Below are 20,077 nucleotides of genomic sequence, written 5' to 3' on the forward strand. Positions count from 1 at the left end.
GAATAATTTAATCTCATTTTAAGCTTAGCAACGTTTTATTGTTGCACACATTTTAATTTTCTTTTCTTTGTTTTGTTAGCTACAGACAGGCATGCTATCTGGAAGTCTCAAAGCACCTTTCTTGCAGATAATGTCCAGTTATATGAAGAATGCCACAGCACAAAAGTAATGAAATATAAGACATTGTTTGAATTACAGCCATGAGGATCTACCCGTTTTTCTAATATAATATTACCTTGACAGTCAGCAGGGATTCCAAATATTTGCACAAGAACATATGGATCAACTACACTAGCTTTTGGTGAAGCTCCCCTTGGTCGTGGTAGATGCTGGCCACTTATTATCTAAAATACAGTAAGGTGTACAGATTGGAACCGTAAATAGTCATACATTAAATTCAATATTTTTATGTATAGCTGTGGAACAGAAGATTGATAGTCAAGGCAAAGGGAAGATTTGCAGTTACAAAATTTTAGATCAAAGAGTTCTCAATCAATTTTTTATTTTAATATATGAGTCAGATCCTTCCAGATCTAAAATTGGGATCTGAAACATGAATGAATATGGGATACAGGAGACTAGACAAATAGTTCAAATTGGGGTATTATACACTAACACTAAACCCTTATGTAAAACAGGGTATACCAGTGCTCATATATTTAGGATATTCGTACCATATTTTAAGATGCTACTAAAATCAAGGTCGTTTCGCTTTTCCTAAGTCAGCTCGGTTGACTTCACTTTTTGTTTTGTTTTTATTTAATTATGTACTTTTTGAAGACTTGCATTTCCTCTTGGTGACCAATTATAGATACGCAAGATACAACTAACTAATACCATTAAATTAGAAATATATTATAAAATATAAATATATATCAAACAAACACAACTTAAAAACAATAGGGAATTTTTTTTTCCAAGACAGTGCAATTTAAATCGGTGAATATTTCGGCCCTATGTCCAAGGGCCGTCTTCAGCACAGCATTAAAGAAAATATATATATAAAAACAAACTTACATTAAAATACGAAGTTTAAAACTAAAAATGCTTTTTAAAAAACGCTTTTAAAAAGCCTTTAAAACAGCCCCAGTATCCTTACTTCAACGAAGTTCAACCAGGACTGGTATATATATATATATATACATATTATATATATACTGAATTTATACACTAAATTTATTTTAACATTATTTAACTTCTCGGTAACAATTAGAAAGAGAGCCTACATCCTGTCATACGAGCAGTCTTTATAAATTTAATAAACAACAATCCTAAGAATCAACCAAGCTGATTTTTAGTTAATGAAGAGAGTCCTGGTTTCGAACGTATAAAATGTATATTTTTTACATTTCCCCACATGGACCCGCAATTCACATCTTGTAAGAAAATTTAGCTTTGTTAACCACATTACTGCCATGGAGGAGCAAGTTTATGTGTATAATTCCCATTTATCAAAACTGAACCATCTTTGAACATCGGTGCTGAGACAGTATTCTGTTGCAGCTGTGATGTATTTTGAAGTGCTTAATTTCGGTCTTTAATGTTTTATTTTTTTTTTTATTATTATTATTCCGTCTTCTTGTTTTTGTATGATGGGTTTTCAAAGAAATAAAAAAAGAAGTGTATTCTGTGCTTCAAAGACAGGTACTACAGCCAATTCAGTTTATATTAAATTTTACTTCCTAAGAGGGTATAACCTAGACGTTTTCTTTAGTTAATGTACAACCGTCTTGACCAAGATGGATGGAGTATCAAACATTGGGATTGGTCTGTTTATTGCCATGGCATAGTGAAAAAACAAACATTTCCTAGATAGTTTTGTGCCAAACGAGAGAATAAGTTAGAAAAAGAGAAAAAAGAAATGATTTGCAGCGAGTGACAAAAGAAAAGAGATAGGCATAGTTCACCCGAGACCTCTATCCAGCCGTCCTCAGTGCAAAAGAACAATAGAGAGAAGCTACAAGTCAACATAATATTTTATTTTTTCTGTCTCTATTATTTTGAAAAGGCAAAAAAGATATATTAACCCCATAATATCCATCAGAAAATATTTTTAAAGAGAATGATAAGAAAAACTTTGCCAATTTACCTTATACATCCAAAACCAAACCCAACAAATATTAATAGAAAAGACATCGGAACATGAATTTTAGCCTGACAGCCATGTAGTTGCGTCATTTTGATTCGGCCTTGACTTTTAACGTTTATGACAACCCGTGTCACTTCGTTATGTTTGATAACACCTCTATTAATGCGCCCGTTGAAGATTCCACGCAAGTTCTCTGGGAGACAGTTGGAATCAACAAATACCCACAAATAGGTCGCTCTTTCATCGTTCCTTCAAAAGGGTCCTTATTTTAGTTCCAGTGTTTATCTTGAGGTTTGGTTTTTATATTGTCTTTTGGACTTTTATCTTCATTTTGTTATTTAATTATTCTGGACTTAGGACGGTTGAGGGGTGGTCTCAACCATAATATTTGCATAAATTTTTCTTCTGTTTTTCACTGGCTGTTATTGTCCTTGTTTCTCTCTTCGTTGCTATTTTTTGTTTCGTCATGATTAGCCATTGTGGTCTCAGAAATCACTTATATTAAAATTCCGTTTTTTTTTACAGTTTCGGGCACTACTGAGCCGCGTAGCTTCTTAATCACAGTTCGTTACCACGAACTGTTTGATACTGAGGAAACCTACTTTAGACCTACTTCAGAAACCTACTTCTCAAACTTTCTATTCATTTTATTTCGCAACCTAATGAAAATTCAAAGACTTTAAATCCCTGAAAAGATTAATTTAAAAAAGAGCCTATACAAAATCAATTCATGAAAAATTGGTCCGCCATTAAAAGTTCAGATTATTTCATCACATTTTTACCGGTTGCGTGAGGATGCTATTCTTTATTTTTCGTCTTCTGTTTTTTAGGTTTATCTTGTCGCGTGGACTCTTATCTATTTTTTCTCTCTGTTTTTGTATTGAAGAGACGGTACAGTAGAGATCTATGCCGAAATATTTGCGTTTCCTTTTTTTAAACCCTTTCATTGGCTATGTCAATGTGCTGGGAGTTCTGATAGTGCTGAAGATCTGGGAAAGGGCAAGCGTATAAGGAAAGTAACTTTACATTCTTGTGTCAAAACTTCCGATGCTTCTAAGAGGATAAAATCAATCCATATTGAAGTATTGAAGAGCGATTAGTATTACGGCACTGAACAAGCACTATAAAAACAAAATCAGATTTTTCACCTCCATTTTCTGATCCCCTTTTTAACTTTAAATGAAAATTGAAAATACGAAAAAAAGCTCTCGTTTCTGTTTCTTCCTCTTCTTTGCTAGTTGTATTGATTTTTCAGTTGTTATTGAAAAATGGTCCCATAGATGACACGCTTACAAACGTTTGAATAGAAAATGTTAATCTTCGAAGCAAATTTAACTAAATAAGACCTATCATTCTTGAAGCATTTTGATTAACCATTATTTTCTCTGTCATATCGTTCTTGTTACAAAATTTATTCTTGAATTAATGGAATTAAAAAAATTCAAAATTCAGCATCAAGAGTGGTGGCTGAAAAGGGGGGCAGGCAGTCCCCTTATATTTATTGTAAGTTCTTTCCGTTTTAAGTATTAACGTCACTCTTTACTTTAAATACAAAAATTTATTTTGTTTGATTTGAGTTCGCTTATATTATTATATTATAATTTATCGCAAATGTGAGGAAGCTGCCATCCCCTCAAGTGTCAACCCCCTCCGTTCCCTGCGCTTCAGTTTAAATTTGTAAATTTTTAAAATTACAGTTTTCCCTAAAGAACTACTCTTTCATGCATGATATTTACACTTTCACCCCTAAGCATCTATATTGCACGCTTGTCCAAGATATAGCCTAACTATCCGAATCAACAGCAGTCTGGGAGCAAAATCCTCTTTGGTATTGCTCTGAGCTCTCAAAGCAAGTGTGAAAAATGGATCTAAAAATACAAGTTTTGAGACTTCAGGAGTTCTCCCTTCTCTCCTCAGGAAAGATGCAACTAGCTCCCCCTGATAGTTGGGGCGCAACTATACAAAACTGTATAATGAGCTAATAATAACGGATTATTATGCATTCGCTGCATATACATTTGAAGACGAATACCTCATCGCGTGAAAATATGACCTCTGAAACTACCACGGTACATAGATAGTTTTTCGGTTGTTCTAAGACAACTAGAATTTGGCTTACAAAAACAGGTTTATCTTTGAAAGCACGTAAAGCTTAAAATGAGCAGAATTTAGCTTATGCATGTAAGATGTCAATCTTGAAACAAACATGAATTGCAATCAAAATGAATTACTATCAAAATTACCATAAATAGAATTGGTGTTGCTGCCCCTTCGCCACGCCCCTGAAAAGCATGAGAGTCATTTGACCTTTATCGAAAAAAAATAGTTATCTTAAATAGGTTTCATTTCTCTTGAGTTTCGCTGAATTTGAGAAAAATAGATTTATTTACAACTAAATTATTAATTCTTTGGACTGATGGACCAGTGAATTAATCCTTCGATTTATTTTCTATACTTTTCAAAGATATGTATTTAAAAAGAAAACAACATTTATAAATTTTACTTACGCTTGTAAGACAAATAAAACCAGAGTGATTTTTACGAAAATACTGACATCGAAAAATAATTGTCCTGGAGCTATAAGTACTACTTTATTCTTTGAACATTATAACAAAACAGAAGCTGTTCAAGATATATTGTACACAGGAAAGTTCAAATGACACTTCAGCTTCAGGGGGAATCAGATAATTAAATAAAATCAACCTTATACAATACGATCTAATGATCTATTAGACGATTCTGGACAAATCTTAGTTCTTTAAGATTAATTTTTCTGTTTCATGGCATCACTATTGCATCACTTGTGCTTGCACTGGAGATAAGGAACACGCGGCTCAGCCCAACTCAGCGCCGACAATTACGACAAAGGAACTTCTTCTTTTTTGCTTTACCTTCTCTAAGCTCTCAATTAGTTTGAAGCTAATGAACCATTAAGAACAAATTTGTTGTCATCAGGATCTATCCCCTTCGGATAAGGTTAATTTCTGTTCCCATTTCTCCACAGGCCGTGTTGCCCAGGAGTAAACTCAATAGTAATTATTCACTTCGCTTGGCCCTTTAAATTTTTAGTTTCTTGGATAAAAACACAAAACAAAAAGACACTGTCTTTCATCTTTAATAAGAAACATAGTCTCAATTTTCTATTTCCAATTAAGAAATCTTTCGTACTGCTTTGCCCTCTAAAAGAAAAAATAATGTTCTATTACGCTTCTTTAGTCATTATAGAAACTTAAGTGCCCATATGATCGCATCTTCCGCATTTATTCCGTCTTAGGAACAAAAGTTATAAAGATAATCTTAAGACGGAGGGACTTAAGAGAGATTTTTTAGATAAAAATAGAAGACGGTAATAAATCTACTTCACTTTCAAATATCTGTGCCTACATTAGTAGGTATCAGAACTAGGGATCCCCGGGCAAACAACGACATTTTCCCCATTATAAGCCAAATTCATGCAAACCGGAGTTGGGGAAGAATTAATAAAGACAAAATTATAAATTTTACGCTAATTTCTAAATGGAATTCTGATCAATGGATATGGAAACGCGATGTTAAATCTTCTTTTATTCAAGGCTATTTTGACTAGTTTAAACTTTTTATCTCGCTCATCTCTGATATTGGAATCATTAAAATTAACTGAAAATAAACGAATATTCATTTTTCTAGTTTTAATCGCAAGATCATGCTTAAGTTTCTAATTTTTAGCATTTTTTTTCTTTGGAGTTTCGGAAAAAGCAAGGCCGTATCCAGGGGGAGGGGTAGGGGGTTTGAACTGTTTTGAAATGTTTGTCCGGGTCGTAAAAACGTAACAAAAATGGACATAAACAAATTTTGTTTGCGTTTTTCTAGGTGTTTTTGCGTAATCCCCCCCCGCAAAAAAAAAAAAATTAGTAACACTCTCTCAGAAAAAAAATCATGGATACGGCATTAGGAAAAAGTCACCCTCCATCTGAGGAAATCTAAGAAATTCATGATAATACGTATATTCTCTTTTCTTGTTATAACTTATTTGTAATTTAAGTTGAACTTGGGATTGTCTTTCGTCCACATATTTAATTTATTTGTTTATTTTCACCAAAAACTGTAAGCACTCAGTGCTTGTCGTAACAATGTAATAGCTGCAAACATAAAGAAATGTAAAGAGAGCATTCCGCTGGAAATCTTCTAAGAACCATTTTCTCTCAAAGGAGGATAAAAAAAATTGTTTAGTATATGAGAGTTAGAATAGTTTTTGAGTTTTTAAGCCCTGGACCCCTCTCTGGAGTATTTTTTTGTAAATGACAACATAGATTGGCCTAGGTTCTATTTTGGGGGGCTGAATAGCACAGCATTAGCTTAGATATATTTTAGAATTTGAGCATAAGAACTTTGCAGTTGTGGAGGGACAAAATGTGTTATGTGACATATCAGTAAAAAATGAGTTATACGTCCATTTTACTAAAATCAGGCACGCCCGATCGATTGGTTTAGCCAGAATGCACACACCCCTTTCGTTCTCGTATCCTGACCGCATACCCTCGGCGCTATAGCCAAATTTTAACCAGTTTTGTCCACCAAAAAGCTTAAAATGCATGACTCTGCAAAAGCCACGAAGATTGTCCCATAAGTCCCACCATAAGATGGCCAGAAAGGCACGATTAGAGCTCGAAAGAGACATGGAGGTATATTTCCGAAAAAGTTTTTTTCTTCTCCTGGACATTTTTGAAACTGTCACTTCCCGCATTTCGTATTTCCACAGCCAAAATATTGCTACACTGCTTTAAATTTCCCAGGAAGCGTAAATCTAGTTTCATCTGTATGAACATATTGCCAATATCAAACAGTTCGTGGTAACGAACTGTAAGTAAGGATCGACTCGGCTAAATAGTAACCGTAACTCTAAAAAGAAGGAATTTTGATACCAATAGATACATCAAAAGAATCAGATTTTTATGCTGACTTCAAATATATAAGTTTCATCAAGTTTAGTTCAAAACCATCAAAGGTTACGCGCCTGAGACAATTTGGCTTATTTTCGAAAAAAGGAGGGAAACTAATAGAACTTTAATGAAAATCACAGCGTCAGATTCAGCATATCAGTAAACCCTACTGTAGAGGTTTCAAGCTTCTATTTGTAAAAATGTGGAATTTTGTATTTTTCGTCAGAAGAAAGATCACGGACGCGTGTTTATTTTTTTTTATTTGATTTTTTTTCACCAGGGGTGATCTTATCGACCCAGTGATCCTAGAATATCGCAGGAGGGCTCCTTTATTTGGGAAGTATACAGACGCTTTACGGGGAATGTTTTCTGGTATTTAGGGGGGTGTGTGGATCGGGGGTTATTTGGGAGGATTTTTTCATGGAGGAAGTTTTCACGGGGGAAGGAACACAGCTATGAAGGGGGCGCCGGATTTCCTAGCATTATTTAAAAAACGATCAGAAATTAAATAAAAAACAAGTTTTTAACTGAAAACTTTTCAACATCAAAACTTAAAACGAACAATAACTATTACGTATATTATTGGGTTCACTCCCTAGTCAATACCTCGCTCTTTACGCTAAAGTGTGCAGTACTTTCATAAGAGCTATTTATTCTAATTAACGGCCTTTGTGATTAAGGGGTCATTCTTAAAGAATTGGAAAAAGAAATTCGAACTTTAGCGTAAAGAGTTAGGTATTGACTAGGGGAGCGAACCCCCTTAATATACGTAATAAATATTTACGAATATAAAAGTTCGTTACATAAGTTAATTCGTAAGTTACGTATATTTATTACTAATAAAAACGTTCTTAGATAAAATTAAACAACTTTTGAGAAAACCATTTAGCCAAAAAAAGTAAAATTAATATGCAAATTTCGTTTTAATTGTTCATGCACGGTGAGCCAAAATCAAAACCTGCATTAATTTAAAAACGTTCAGATATTAAATAAAAAAATAACTTTTTTTTAACTGAAAGTAAGGAGCGACATTAAAACTTAAAACGAACAGAAGTTATTCAGTATATGAAGGGGCTGTCCCCTCCTCAACGCCTCGCTCTTTACGCTAAAGTTTGATTCCTTCTCACAACTCTATTTTTAAAACAATAAAAAACCTTAGCGTAAAGAGCGAGGCGTTGAGGAGGGGACAGCCCCTTTCATATACGAAATAATTTCTGTTCGTTTTAAATTTTAGTGTCACTCCTTACTTTCAGTTTAAAAAAAATTTGTGGAGGAAGACTTCTTTCATAATCGATATTTACTTCAAAGTAATATATAAGCTTATGAGTTTCCAAAAAAAAATTCAAATTGCCCAACCGAATTTAAATCACACTCTCTGTAAAAAAAAAAAAAAAAAAAAAAAAAAAAAAAAAAAAAAAAAAAAAAATGTCGGAACGAATTGTTATTGGATAGACCCCAAACGAACAGCTGAAAACAACTTATTCATTTAAAGAGATTGAAATTTAAATTTGCTAGATAATATCTTATAAAAAAAAAGAATAAGGGGATAAGAGCCATCTCCTAATAAAATAAAATGATAATTAAAAGAGATAATATCTTAAAAAGAGAGAAAGAGATTAAAGCTCAACCTACCTTTAATCTCAGCACTTGAGGAGCTACACCAGGTACAACGTCCTTACTGACAGCTGGAAAGATTGGTATATTGTCCCGCATTACTGAAGGCTTCAAGACGTATCCACAGCCACCATTTTGTCTAAACCTACCGTCATAGAGATCCATGTTTGTTCCCGGTGTTTGAAAATGAAGAGCCACTAAAACCAATTTTAAACGGGAAATATAGAAAAATGTAATTTATTTTCTTTCGGCAAACAAATCGGAAATCAATCAGATCCTAAGAAACGATTTTACGTTGCTACTCACGTTTAACGTTTGCTGTGATTTCCCAATCAGATTTATGTTATTTCTTCGTATTCCTTTGGCATTCCCTTGTGAGCCCCTAGTGGCCTTTCACCGAGCCTCTCGTGGCATCGTCATAATAAAGTTGTTTGAAATCGTTTTTGTTAGCAAATCTTTTCCCATGAATCGCCACAATACAGTATCTAAAAAATTTTAGCGAATTTTTCCCAAAGACAAAATACTGTTGGAAAAAATTTGGAATCATTTAACTCCAAGATTTAAAAAATTTAAATAAAAATTATGAAAACTAAGTTAGCTAATTTCTTTACTTAATAGTGATTTTTGAGCAGTTAGATGTTCTAAAGTTTTGCATTCCGCTTTTAAAGCCTGCTTATATTAAACTTTTAAATACTATTTCCCCTCTTTATTGATAAAATTGAAAAAAATAGGCCAACATTTACAATTCTTTTGTAGCTAAAAACAATTTTTGGGGATAAAAGTAAAATGCTTTGTAGAAACAAGATTTCTACACTATACTTTACTATGGAATAGAAATACGTACTGTAGAAATAAATATAAGATCAGTGTTTCGTTGGTTTTACCGTAATTTTGTAACTCACTTCTCAGTAGAATCCATATCTTGTTTATTTTCCTATTGCTAGTAGATACACCTTCTTAGGATTCAGTATGTGAGAGTTGGGACATTGAGGCTTTATTTTGATTTACTTGGCCCTGATTTATTTTCTGTTTTTGTATTGTCAGAATAGTTGCTTTCAACCACCCAATAAATTGTTTCATTTTTGTTTTATTGTTTTTATTATATTTGTTTTGTATTGTCTCATTTGTTTTACTTGGCCTTGATTTATTTTCTGCTTTTGTACTGTCAGAATAGTTGTTTCCAACCACCCAATAAATTGTCTCATTTTTTTTTATTGTTTTTGTTATATTTGTTTTGTATTGTCTCATTTGTTTTACTTGGCCTTGATTAATTTTCTGTTTTTGTACTGTCAGAATAGTTGCGTTCAACCACCCAATAAATTGTCTCATTTTTTCACACAGATGCAAGTTTCATGAGAGTCACTCGGACGAGTACCAACAATTATTCCTAGTCAATACCTTTCAATCTAACTTCTGCAATTTTCCCAAGCACCGACCGTTTCAGAACTGAATATCACAACTGTGGTTACTGTGGTTTTTAGTGTCCTACGCTTAGTTCTATGACCCAGCTTCTGATTTACTCCAGACACTGTTTCATTAAGTACAACTCAAGTGATCCAAAGAGAATTGGGTTAGTCGCAACTATTTTTAGCAAAATTAGGGAGACTCTCTCCGCAGCTTTCTACGGGCGGCTCTGCAATGATACTTTGATTACAGATGGCGTTCAGCGTAATCTGGCGCACTGAAGTTATACCGTAAGACTGGAAGAAGGGAATCATCGTGTCAGTGTTTAAGCGCAGGGGCAGCAAGACGGATTGCAGCAACCACCGTGGTATCACCCTACTCTCTGTTCCTGGAAAGCTGTTTGCAATGCTCCTGTTGGAAGGTGCAATAAGTTTCCTACATGCTTTGCGCCGCCCCTAACAAGTCGGATTCATGCCAGGAAGATCAACAACTGAACATATTCATACGGTCAGAATGATCGTTGGGAAGACACTGGAATTCAATAAGAAAGCTTACATAGCTTTAATTGAGTTCGTTCCGCCGGAAAAACTTTGGCTGATATTAACTTTGCCGACAATGTAGCGGTCTTTAGCGAAAATCTCGATCAACTTAAGCCTGCACTCGAGACACTCTCTTCCACTGCCTCCGGAGTTGGGCTGCAAATCAACTGGAAGAAAACGAAAATCATGCCCATAGAAAAGACCGCATCGGTATCACCCTTAACTGTTGCGATCAACGGCCAAGCTGTTGACGTGGTAAGGCAGTTCACTTATCTCGGATCAATTATATCATCCAATGCCACAATTTGACGCTGAAATCTTAGCCAGATCAGCCAAGGCAAACTCTGTATCCGGACGGCTTCTGAGAGCAGTCTTCCACAAACCGCAAATTAGTCGCCTTACAAAATCCCGTATCTTCAACGCCACAGTCTCAAGCATCAAGCTGTACTCTTCTGAGACGTGGCCGATAACCCAGACACAGCTAAGAAAGGTTGATGCCATGCAAACTACACACCTGCGTCGAGTTGAAGGCTTCAAATTGTATGACAAGATCTGAAATACTGAGATCCTGAGCACCTTCAAGTTAGCTAATCTCTCCACCCAAGTAGAAGCTCGTTCTCTAAGATAATACGGCCACTTACTCCGCCTACCACCAACTACCTCTGCAAGGGGTAGTTGGCAAACCTTGCAAAAAGGTACTCCTTTGCAAGCACCTTCCTGACTGGTAGAATGCCGAGATGGACAAATTAACAGGAGAACGAACTGTCAAAGCAGACATGGAGCAAATTGGAAGTTTTCACTGGTGTATTCACCCATAGGACGAAGGCTGGCAAGGAGTAATCATTCCAATAGCGAATTTCCACTTCCAATGGAATTCTACTGTTCACCCCGTCTTCACACCAGGGAAAGCTGCCATCTAGCTCTTGGCTTAACTCAGGTAAAAGTAAGTAGTACTGCTACAATTGCAATTGTTCTGACTTCAATCGCTACAATCAACTTTTTTAATGCTTATATAATGGCTCCCAGATGACTGTCATCGTGGGCAATAATACCCACATGGTTACACTCACGGCTAATCGTATCAGAATGGTTGCACCTGGAGCCCTTGAAGGTAGTGGAATTTTTCGGAATAGAACTCATCCAATAAGCGGTTAAGCAGGGTTGTGTCTTATTCTGTATTATATAGGCTATTTTCATGGACTTTGTACGAAGGAACACAGAAAAGATTTATGGAGAACATAGCGTCAATTGAGAAGGTAAACTTTACCTATGCTTGGACTATGTAGATGATTTTGAGTTTCTTAGATAAAAGCATTAGCGATATGACAGTACATTTGGATATTATGAGGACTCAGTGTATGAGAATAGATTTGAAAGTGGAATTTAAGGATACTAAGCTGCTTTGACTTGGAGTTTAATAAGGATGAAGAGGTGATAATAGGTAAGAGATAATCGATAAAGTAAATACCTTCACTTACTTGAGTAGTATTATTGGTAAGGAAGGTGGATGTTGCGAAGCTGTGGAAAGTAGAATAGCCAAAGCGCAGGGTAATTTCCTGTAGTTAACAGAAACTTGAAATAATAGGAAGATCATTCTTTGAACTGCGATTGGTGGATCCCACGGTAAGGACCTTAGTAAAGTTCTTATGGCTCTGAAAAGTGAGCACTTCGAAAGATTGAAGAAGATGTACTAGATGGTTTCCCCCGGAGCTTTAGAGAGTTCACGAGGATAGTTTCCTGAGGAGTTTAGGCACTCGTTAGGCTGACCGTACATACTACAATGAAGTACAAAAATGTAACTAAATGTGACTCCGTCCCACTTTTGAGGGCTATCACGAAAGAAAGGAAGCAGACTAGGTCATTTTTTAAAGCTGGAGGAATGATATATGACCAAATAGCGTGCTTTTAGGCCATCCATACGAAGACAACGGAAAAGTATGTCAATCCCCAATTGTGGTAGGAAGAGCCCATGAAACAAAAATTAAAGGTAATTGAAACGTCATGGGTGAGAGTAAAATTAAGGCTTTGGGCAGATTGGGTTGGGTGAGAGGTGTGCGCAGCTGTCATGGCCTCAATTGACAGGCTGCTATAATGAGTTGTTAATAGTTTTAACAAGGTAATTTCGTTAAACATTATAAATAAGATCTGGTGAAATGCAAAACACTAAATCTAACTGTATCCAATTTTTAAACAGTAATTGTGAAGATTTTCTCAACAATGGGAGACAAGAAAAAGATGAACATGGAACAAGTCATATGACGCTAAGAAATCAACTCTACTAAAATCAACGCTTTTACATCATTTTCATAATTTTATTTGTTAATTCATGATTTTATGTTGTTCTTTTTGTAAACAATGGCCTATGTGATGAAAAATATCATGGACAATATCTAGTGTAGAAAAATATCAATTCGTCTGCTACATGACAACGTCTTTGTAACCTTTCAACTTCTGTATTCATAATTTCTAAAAAAAATAATAAATCGAAATGAATCATTTTTTCGTTTTTTTTTCAAAACGTTATGAATAAGTACGATTCAAGATTATGAGAGAGAGGGGTAAATTTCGAAGAAATTGGAGCCATATTTTGTCAACGCAGCAAATAATAGGTCCAACATGTGATCACCAAATAAAATTATATACAAATCTTAAGACTTCAGGATGTTGGTAGGCTCCAAGCTTTCATTGGATACGCACATGGTCGTAAAATTCACATGTATAATGAATATCCGAATTTTTTTTATATACAAACGCTAATTCTAGTAAGTGCTTCTTCCCCCTCAATAGGGTCTTTATCAAAAACATCTAATTTCTTTAATAAAAACTAAGAAAAGTCATTGTTTCCATGGCTTTCTAAAAAAAATATTTATTTTGACTTTAAATCTATCAATTCCCTTGGGAGAATGTCCAACTGCTTCATAAACATTTAAGCTGATAGTATTTGTTAATCCCTTATATGGACAAATAAAATTTGTCTTGTATATTTAAAGGGATGGTAGGAGACAAGAAAAATCTATTGCCAGAAAATATCGAGCAATATGATATATAATATTTTAGAAAGTGAGTATATAATTATTTTGTGATTATTATGGTAAGTAATGTAGCCCCTGAGAAAGAAATACAAGTACTAATGGTTTTTCAAGAATGTTTTCAGGTTAGCTAGGGTATGAAAGTGCTAAGAATCGAGTACATTATATACTGTATTATAGTTACAGAAAAGCATAAAGCACTTCCAAGCCAGATTTACCTCATTGTGGGACTTAGGCCAAACTTATCAAAAGATATCTAAATTTAAATGAATATTTTGCAGTGCGACAGTTGTTACCGTACCAACGCATGGTTATAATTCAGGAAGGAGATTGTAATTGTTTAATTTTTAAAAAGCTTTTGTTTGGGGGATGGTGGGGGAAGGGATTAGAGCTTGACAATGTAATTTTATTTCCATTGATAGCATCTTGAATCCTGCATACCTTCCATTGCTACTTCTCATTTGGTTTCATCACTCTGAAATAAAACCTTAAATACTTGTCGACAAAGCCTCCTACGTCAATTTTCAGAAGGAATAGTAACTCCTTTGCCTCTTTCCAATAACACCTCGATGTCCTTGGAAATTATAGGCATGGCCACTTTTCGGGTGCATTTTGAGATTTTATATTTCTGAAGTTCAAGGTCTTACTGACTAACATTGTGAATATCCTTCGCCAATTCTAGCATAGTAACACCTTCAAATCCTAAGCATAACAGGAATTCCGTAAACGCAGTTGAAAATATTTATACATGATGGAAGCAAAAGGGGGGTTTCGGCAAAAAAAGAAATGCCAGACATCAAAACATTCTTTCAGGTAAATATTTATTCAACTTCTAATACGACTACTAAATTGACTTTGAAAACAAGACTTTTGAAAGCAGCGTGAACGAAGTTCTTTGATGACTCAGAGAGAGTTTACACCTAAAACGAAGTGCAATAACAAGGCTCTTGCACAGCTACAAGTTAAGGACTACAAACAACAACGTTGTTTCCAAACTGGAATTTATAAACAAACTTTGTTTTAGCCTAGTTTTAATTCGCAAGACTCACTCAGGTCAATAAAAGCCCTGTGTACATGAAATATTTATACAAATGATACCCACAGTGTAAACATGGTAAAGCAGAATTCATAGAGATAGGAAAAAGATATATATTGAATTAATTTTGTTTTCAGGTTTCACCGTTAACCAGGAGTCACCAAAATTTTAAGAAATGAACTTCTACAATGGAAGAATGAAATATTAAAACTAGCCAGACTCTGGCCTCTACATCTTTTCTGCTATCCTTATGACAAAGTTTTGTTCATGTGTTTGGCCAACGTTGTTAACTGAAAGATAGGAGACCTAGGGAGATAAAAGCAAAGGCCCCCCCCCCACCCGAAATTGCAATAAAGGACAGTAAGCTTGCAGAAATTTTCAATGGGAGAGGAACGTTTGAAAGTTCCCGGAGAAATTATACTCTCTTTAAATTCAAAATTGTGCGTTTGTGTGTTTATAGTAAATGATGTTCACAGGTAGCTACAAATTCGCATTATTTTAGGGAAAACGTTGCCCCAAATATTTTAATCAATAAAATAGTATTCACTAGAAACAGTGAAAACATTATTTTTATCAAATTTATGGTCAGGAGAAATTCTATGTTTGTTCCCTTCGTAAGGGGGGCTAGTAAGACAGATGGGGTTTCAAATGAACAGTTTACAAACCAGTAAGCTATTTCATTTTTAGCGAATTGTCCCTTTTATGGTGTTTCAGATGAATATTACTTCAACTTTTTTTGACACCATGACTTTTAGAAGATCTTTAAAAATTTAAGAAGATACAGTTCAAAATTATTTTAATAAACGTTATATCAAACCTAATCAAGAAGAAAGCTGCTACTTTTGTACTCTAGATCTTGAGAGTTTCTGCGTAGTAAACTCACCGCTCTTATATTAGAATATTGAAATAGTGGCGAGTGTATGGTATTCTCCGCTAAAATACAAAATAACGAATGAGTACACTGTAGCATATACTACACTGGAGGGAACGTAATTTATTCTCCACTAAAACAAAAGTTTGCCAATCAAGCACTCAGAAGCGTGAATCCAGAAATCCTTCCAAGATTTAAGCTTCTTCTAAGAAACTTAAATCTTGATATTTTGGGTAACATATAGGGAAAGTATCGTAAAATTTCAGAGAGTTTCGGTAAAATTCATAGACCACGCTTCTTCCCACACCAGGAGGGTGTCCAACTGCTCCTGACGGTGAGTCTTTCTTTGGGAGGTAAGGACTCTTAAACAGTGTTAGTGCTGTCTTATGATTACTAGAAATACGTTGGTAAGTTTTTCTTCATCATGTTCTGAAAGTTCCCACTAGTAATTTACATAGGGTGCTCGTGCAGAGATTTATTTGGGGGAGGAGCAAATTATTAAAATAAAAATTTTTTTTTTTTTTTAGAAATTACAAGCAAAGTCATAAAAAATTACTAGATTTTTATTTGGGGGGGGGGGGGCAGGCCACGCCCCACCCCCTCAGCATTTAAACATCAATACTTTTTCCAATAATTTCAAATATTTGGCTTAAAATCTACTTTTATTTTTGATTTACTTAAAGACAGTGTACAGCAACCCCCTCCCCATATAAATTCCTACATAAGTACCTGTACTGAATATCTGACACTATAGGAGCCTTCCCGAGTTTGTTCTGAAGAGTCGGTGAGGAGAAACCATAGTTTTATATAGTAAGTACAACACCAAGTACCCTACTATTTTACTCCACGCCTGTAACTCTCTCACCTAAAACTTCAGACCTTCCTACTATAACCCTTAGCCTATTAGAACATTGGAAAATAGAAAAAGGATTACCCATTTGGATTCCACAGTTCCAGAAATCTTGTGGATTGAAATTTGACGAGTCAACACGACTTCCATTCGGGAAAACACGCGTAAGGAATGTTTTTGAGTGTGCAGTGAGCTCTTCTGGATTATTGTTTATAAGACGATTTGCCTGAGCTTCGCTTAATGAGTTGGCCATCCACAAGGGCTCTGAAATTTCAAATCAAAAGTTATCAGGAATCAACAATTTCACTTATTCCGTTATTCCCTTTATTATAAACCCATTCCCTTTCCTAGTCGTACAATTAATCAAGTTCTTTGCGTATCCTATACTGTACCTTACATAAATTAAATAAAAAAAACAAGTTTTTTAAACTGAAAGTAAGGAGCGACATTAAAACTTAAAACGAACAGAAATTATTCCGTATATGAAAGGGGTTGTGCCCTCTTCAACGCCTCGCTCTTCACGCTAAAGTTTAACTTTCTCACAACTCTTTTTTTAAACAATAAAAACTTTAGCGTAAAGAGCGAGGCGTTGAGGAGGGCACAGCCCCTTTCATATACGGAATAATTTCTGTTCGTTTTAAGTTTTAATGTCGCTCCTTACTTTCAGTTTAAAAAACTTGTTTTTTTTATTTAATTTCTGATGATTTTTTAGTTAATGCAGCTTTTATTTTGGCTCGCCGGCATTGAATAAATAAACAAAATTTTCAAAAAAATTTACTTTTCTTTCGCTAAATGGCTGTCTCTAAATTTGGTTCTGACGTAATTTACAAATTAACTTACGTAACGAACTTCTATATTCGTATATTTTTCTTCTGGCAAAAAATACACAATGGCAGATTTTTGCAGATATGAGTTTGAAACATCTGTTCTATATTTTTATGCTTCGCTAAATCTAGCTGTTTGATTCTCAATAAATTGCTTTAACTTTTAGGAGATATTTCCCCCCTCCGTAAAAAATCAGGTAAATTTTCTCAGGCTCGTAGCCTTTGATGAGTAATACTAAACTTAATAAAATTCATATATTTAGAATCAGCATTATAAGTCTATTCTTTTTCTGCATTTATTGACATCAAAGTTCCGTTTTTAAAAGTTTTTATTACTATTGAGCCGTTTCGCTTGTTTTTTTCATTATTTTTTTTTTAATACGTATATTTTATTAAGTATATTATTGGGCTCTCCCCTTAGTCAATACCACGCTCTATACGTTAAAAGTTTAACAAAAATTTAATTCACAAACCCCTGAATCACAAAGGCCGTTTAATGAGAATAGATAGCTATTTTGAAAGCGCTAAAAAAACTGTAGCGTAAAGAGCGAGTTATTGACTTGGGGGAGAACCCCCTCATATACGTAATAATTTATGTTCATTTTAAGTTCTAATGTTGGTTCTTACTTTCAGTTGAAAAAACTGGTTTTTTTTAATTTAATTTCTGATCGTGTTTTAAATAATGCTTGGAAATCTGGCGTCCCCTTCATAGAAATGTCCCTTGCCCCAAAGAAACATCCTCCACGGAAAGATTCTCCCGAGTAAGCCCTGCCTACAGCCCCCCCCCCCACCAGAAAAAAAGCATTCCTGAAAATGTATGTATACTTCCCAATAACCACAACGATATGTAAGCAATGGGCAAATTTCATAACTTGCAGCCCGTCCCCTGGGGACGGTGAGGGATTAAGTCATCGTAAAAGCCATATTTATTAGATTTTCGACTATGCTGAACAAAATGGCTATCTCAAAATTTTAATTGGGTGACTTTGAGAAAAAAAATGAGCGTGGGAGGGGGCCTAGTTGCCCTCCATTTTTTTTGGTCACTTAAAAACGCCACTAGAACTTTTAATTTCCATTTCAATGAGCCCTCCTACAATATTCTAGGACCATTGGGTCAATACGATCATCCCTGGGGAAAAAAAAACAAATAAACACGCACCCGTGATCTTTCTTTTGGCAAAAAAGTGAAAATTCCACATTTTTGTGGATAGGTGCTTGAAACCTCTACAATAAGGTTCTCTGATACGCTGAATATGATGGTGCAAATTTCATTAAGGTTCTATAACTTTTAGGGGTCTTTCCCCCTTTTTTCGAAAATCAGCCAAGTTTTCTCAGGCGCGTAACTTTTGATTGGTAATATTAAACTTGATGAAACTTATATATTTGAAATCAGAATTAAAATTTGATTCTTTTGATGTATCTATTGGTACAAAAATTCCGTTGTTTAGAGTTTCGGTTACCATTGAGCCGGGTCGCTCCTTACTTACAGTTCGTTACCACGAACTGTTTGATTAAAATCAAGGGGAAAAATTCTTGTTGCCAGGCATAAAATAAAAAAAACGAAAGGATTGAGATTTTTCTTTCAGCTCTTTATTATGGAAGGAAAAAGGAGCGCCAGTAGGAAAAAGAAATTACCTGCCCCCCCCCCCCCACCAGGGGTAAAAAATGCCTCCTTTGGTATTTTCATTGAAAAAGACTATTTTTTGTATACCCACTGAAAAAACAACAAAATTATCCACCTAGATTTGGAAGTACATTTTGCTTCCCCCCACTACATTTTCATTAATTGGCACCGCTGGAAGAAAACAATTTTAATATTCAGAATTTTGTGTCACTACTTTACCATAAATAAAAAAAGTGCTGAATAAAGCACGCAATACCATTAGACTAACATACATAATTAAACGAAATCTCTTCGAACCACAGAATACTTTGAGCACACTACTCCCTTAAAAAAAAAATCTATCTCTATGGACCATTCCCAATTTAATATAATATGCTATCCTTTTTTTGTCCTATTACTGAGACCGACCACTGACCTTACCCCAAACTATAGAAAATATTTTTTTTTCTTGAATCCTGTAATTCAGGACAAAGAGCCATGAAGTGAAGCAGATCCTCACCCTTATCTCGACACACAGGGCACGAGTAAAGATCATTCATATATGGGCCATAAGGACCATACTATGTACGGCCCATCTATGTTGAAATCTTTTGCCTTTTCATGTTTTTTTTTTATTTATTTTTGCTACTATTTGACTAGGTTTAGTAGTATACCTCATTTTTCCTAGCAGATACCAGTAAAAAGATTTCGTTATATAAGGCAATAAGCTATATAAAACAATATTTATTTACATTAACATATTTCGTACATTTGAATGAACATTAGCTGCAAATGAATACATGGTAAAATGTGTATTCATGTGTCAACTATTTTAATATCAAAACTATTTTGCTTAAAGTCTTCTTTTATGATTTGCTATCCTTTTGTCTAGATTCTCGTCCATGTAGCTACTTGTCACAGTCATATCCTATACGTTATTTTATTTTCTAATACATCATTGCATCCTACATTCATAGTTTGAGGTTGCCGATTAAGGTTGGTATAAGAGAATAACTAGATGTCTAATGGGTGAGTAATTTTGGGCGAGTTACATTAGTTGAAGATTTCTTTAAATGTTGATGTTGCCAAACTAAAACTTCTGCGGTAAAAAAATTATTTACCGATTGGTGATGGTTGAACGTTTTTACGGTCATGCAAAATGAAATATCTTTTTAATACCCCCACGATATCAGATCCAACCCTGATGAGGTTTTACAGAACTCTTTGATTTGACTAAAGGATTTATAAAATTGTCAAAAAAATGTACAAATATGCAAGCCTTTAAGATCCCTTGACTAA

General features: G+C 34.7%; 1 protein-coding gene across 3 annotated transcripts in view; it reads right to left on the reverse strand.

Annotated features, from left to right (window-relative positions):
• Nucleotides 1-20,077, reverse strand: part of LOC148942667 (inactive phospholipase C-like protein 1) — a 440,344-nt gene that overhangs the window by 132,123 nt on the left and 288,144 nt on the right. For all 3 annotated transcript variants that reach the window (XR_016143118.1, XM_089102764.1, XM_089102765.1), the window contains exons 12-14: nucleotides 16,436-16,615; nucleotides 8,641-8,819; nucleotides 236-344 (exon numbers count right to left, since the gene is read on the reverse strand). Coding sequence is in view for 2 of the 3 variants with exons in the window: in XM_089102764.1 (XP_088958890.1) it covers nucleotides 236-344; nucleotides 8,641-8,819; nucleotides 16,436-16,615 (468 nt within the window). In the remaining variant the exon portion in view is untranslated. The remainder of the gene's footprint in view (nucleotides 1-235; nucleotides 345-8,640; nucleotides 8,820-16,435; nucleotides 16,616-20,077) is intronic.

The sequence above is a fragment of the Artemia sp. Qi Xiang Cuo genome, chromosome 16, assembly GCF_049724085.1.
Source record: "Artemia sp. Qi Xiang Cuo chromosome 16, ASM4972408v1, whole genome shotgun sequence".
NCBI classification, from domain to species: Eukaryota; Metazoa; Arthropoda; class Branchiopoda; order Anostraca; family Artemiidae; genus Artemia; species Artemia sp. Qi Xiang Cuo.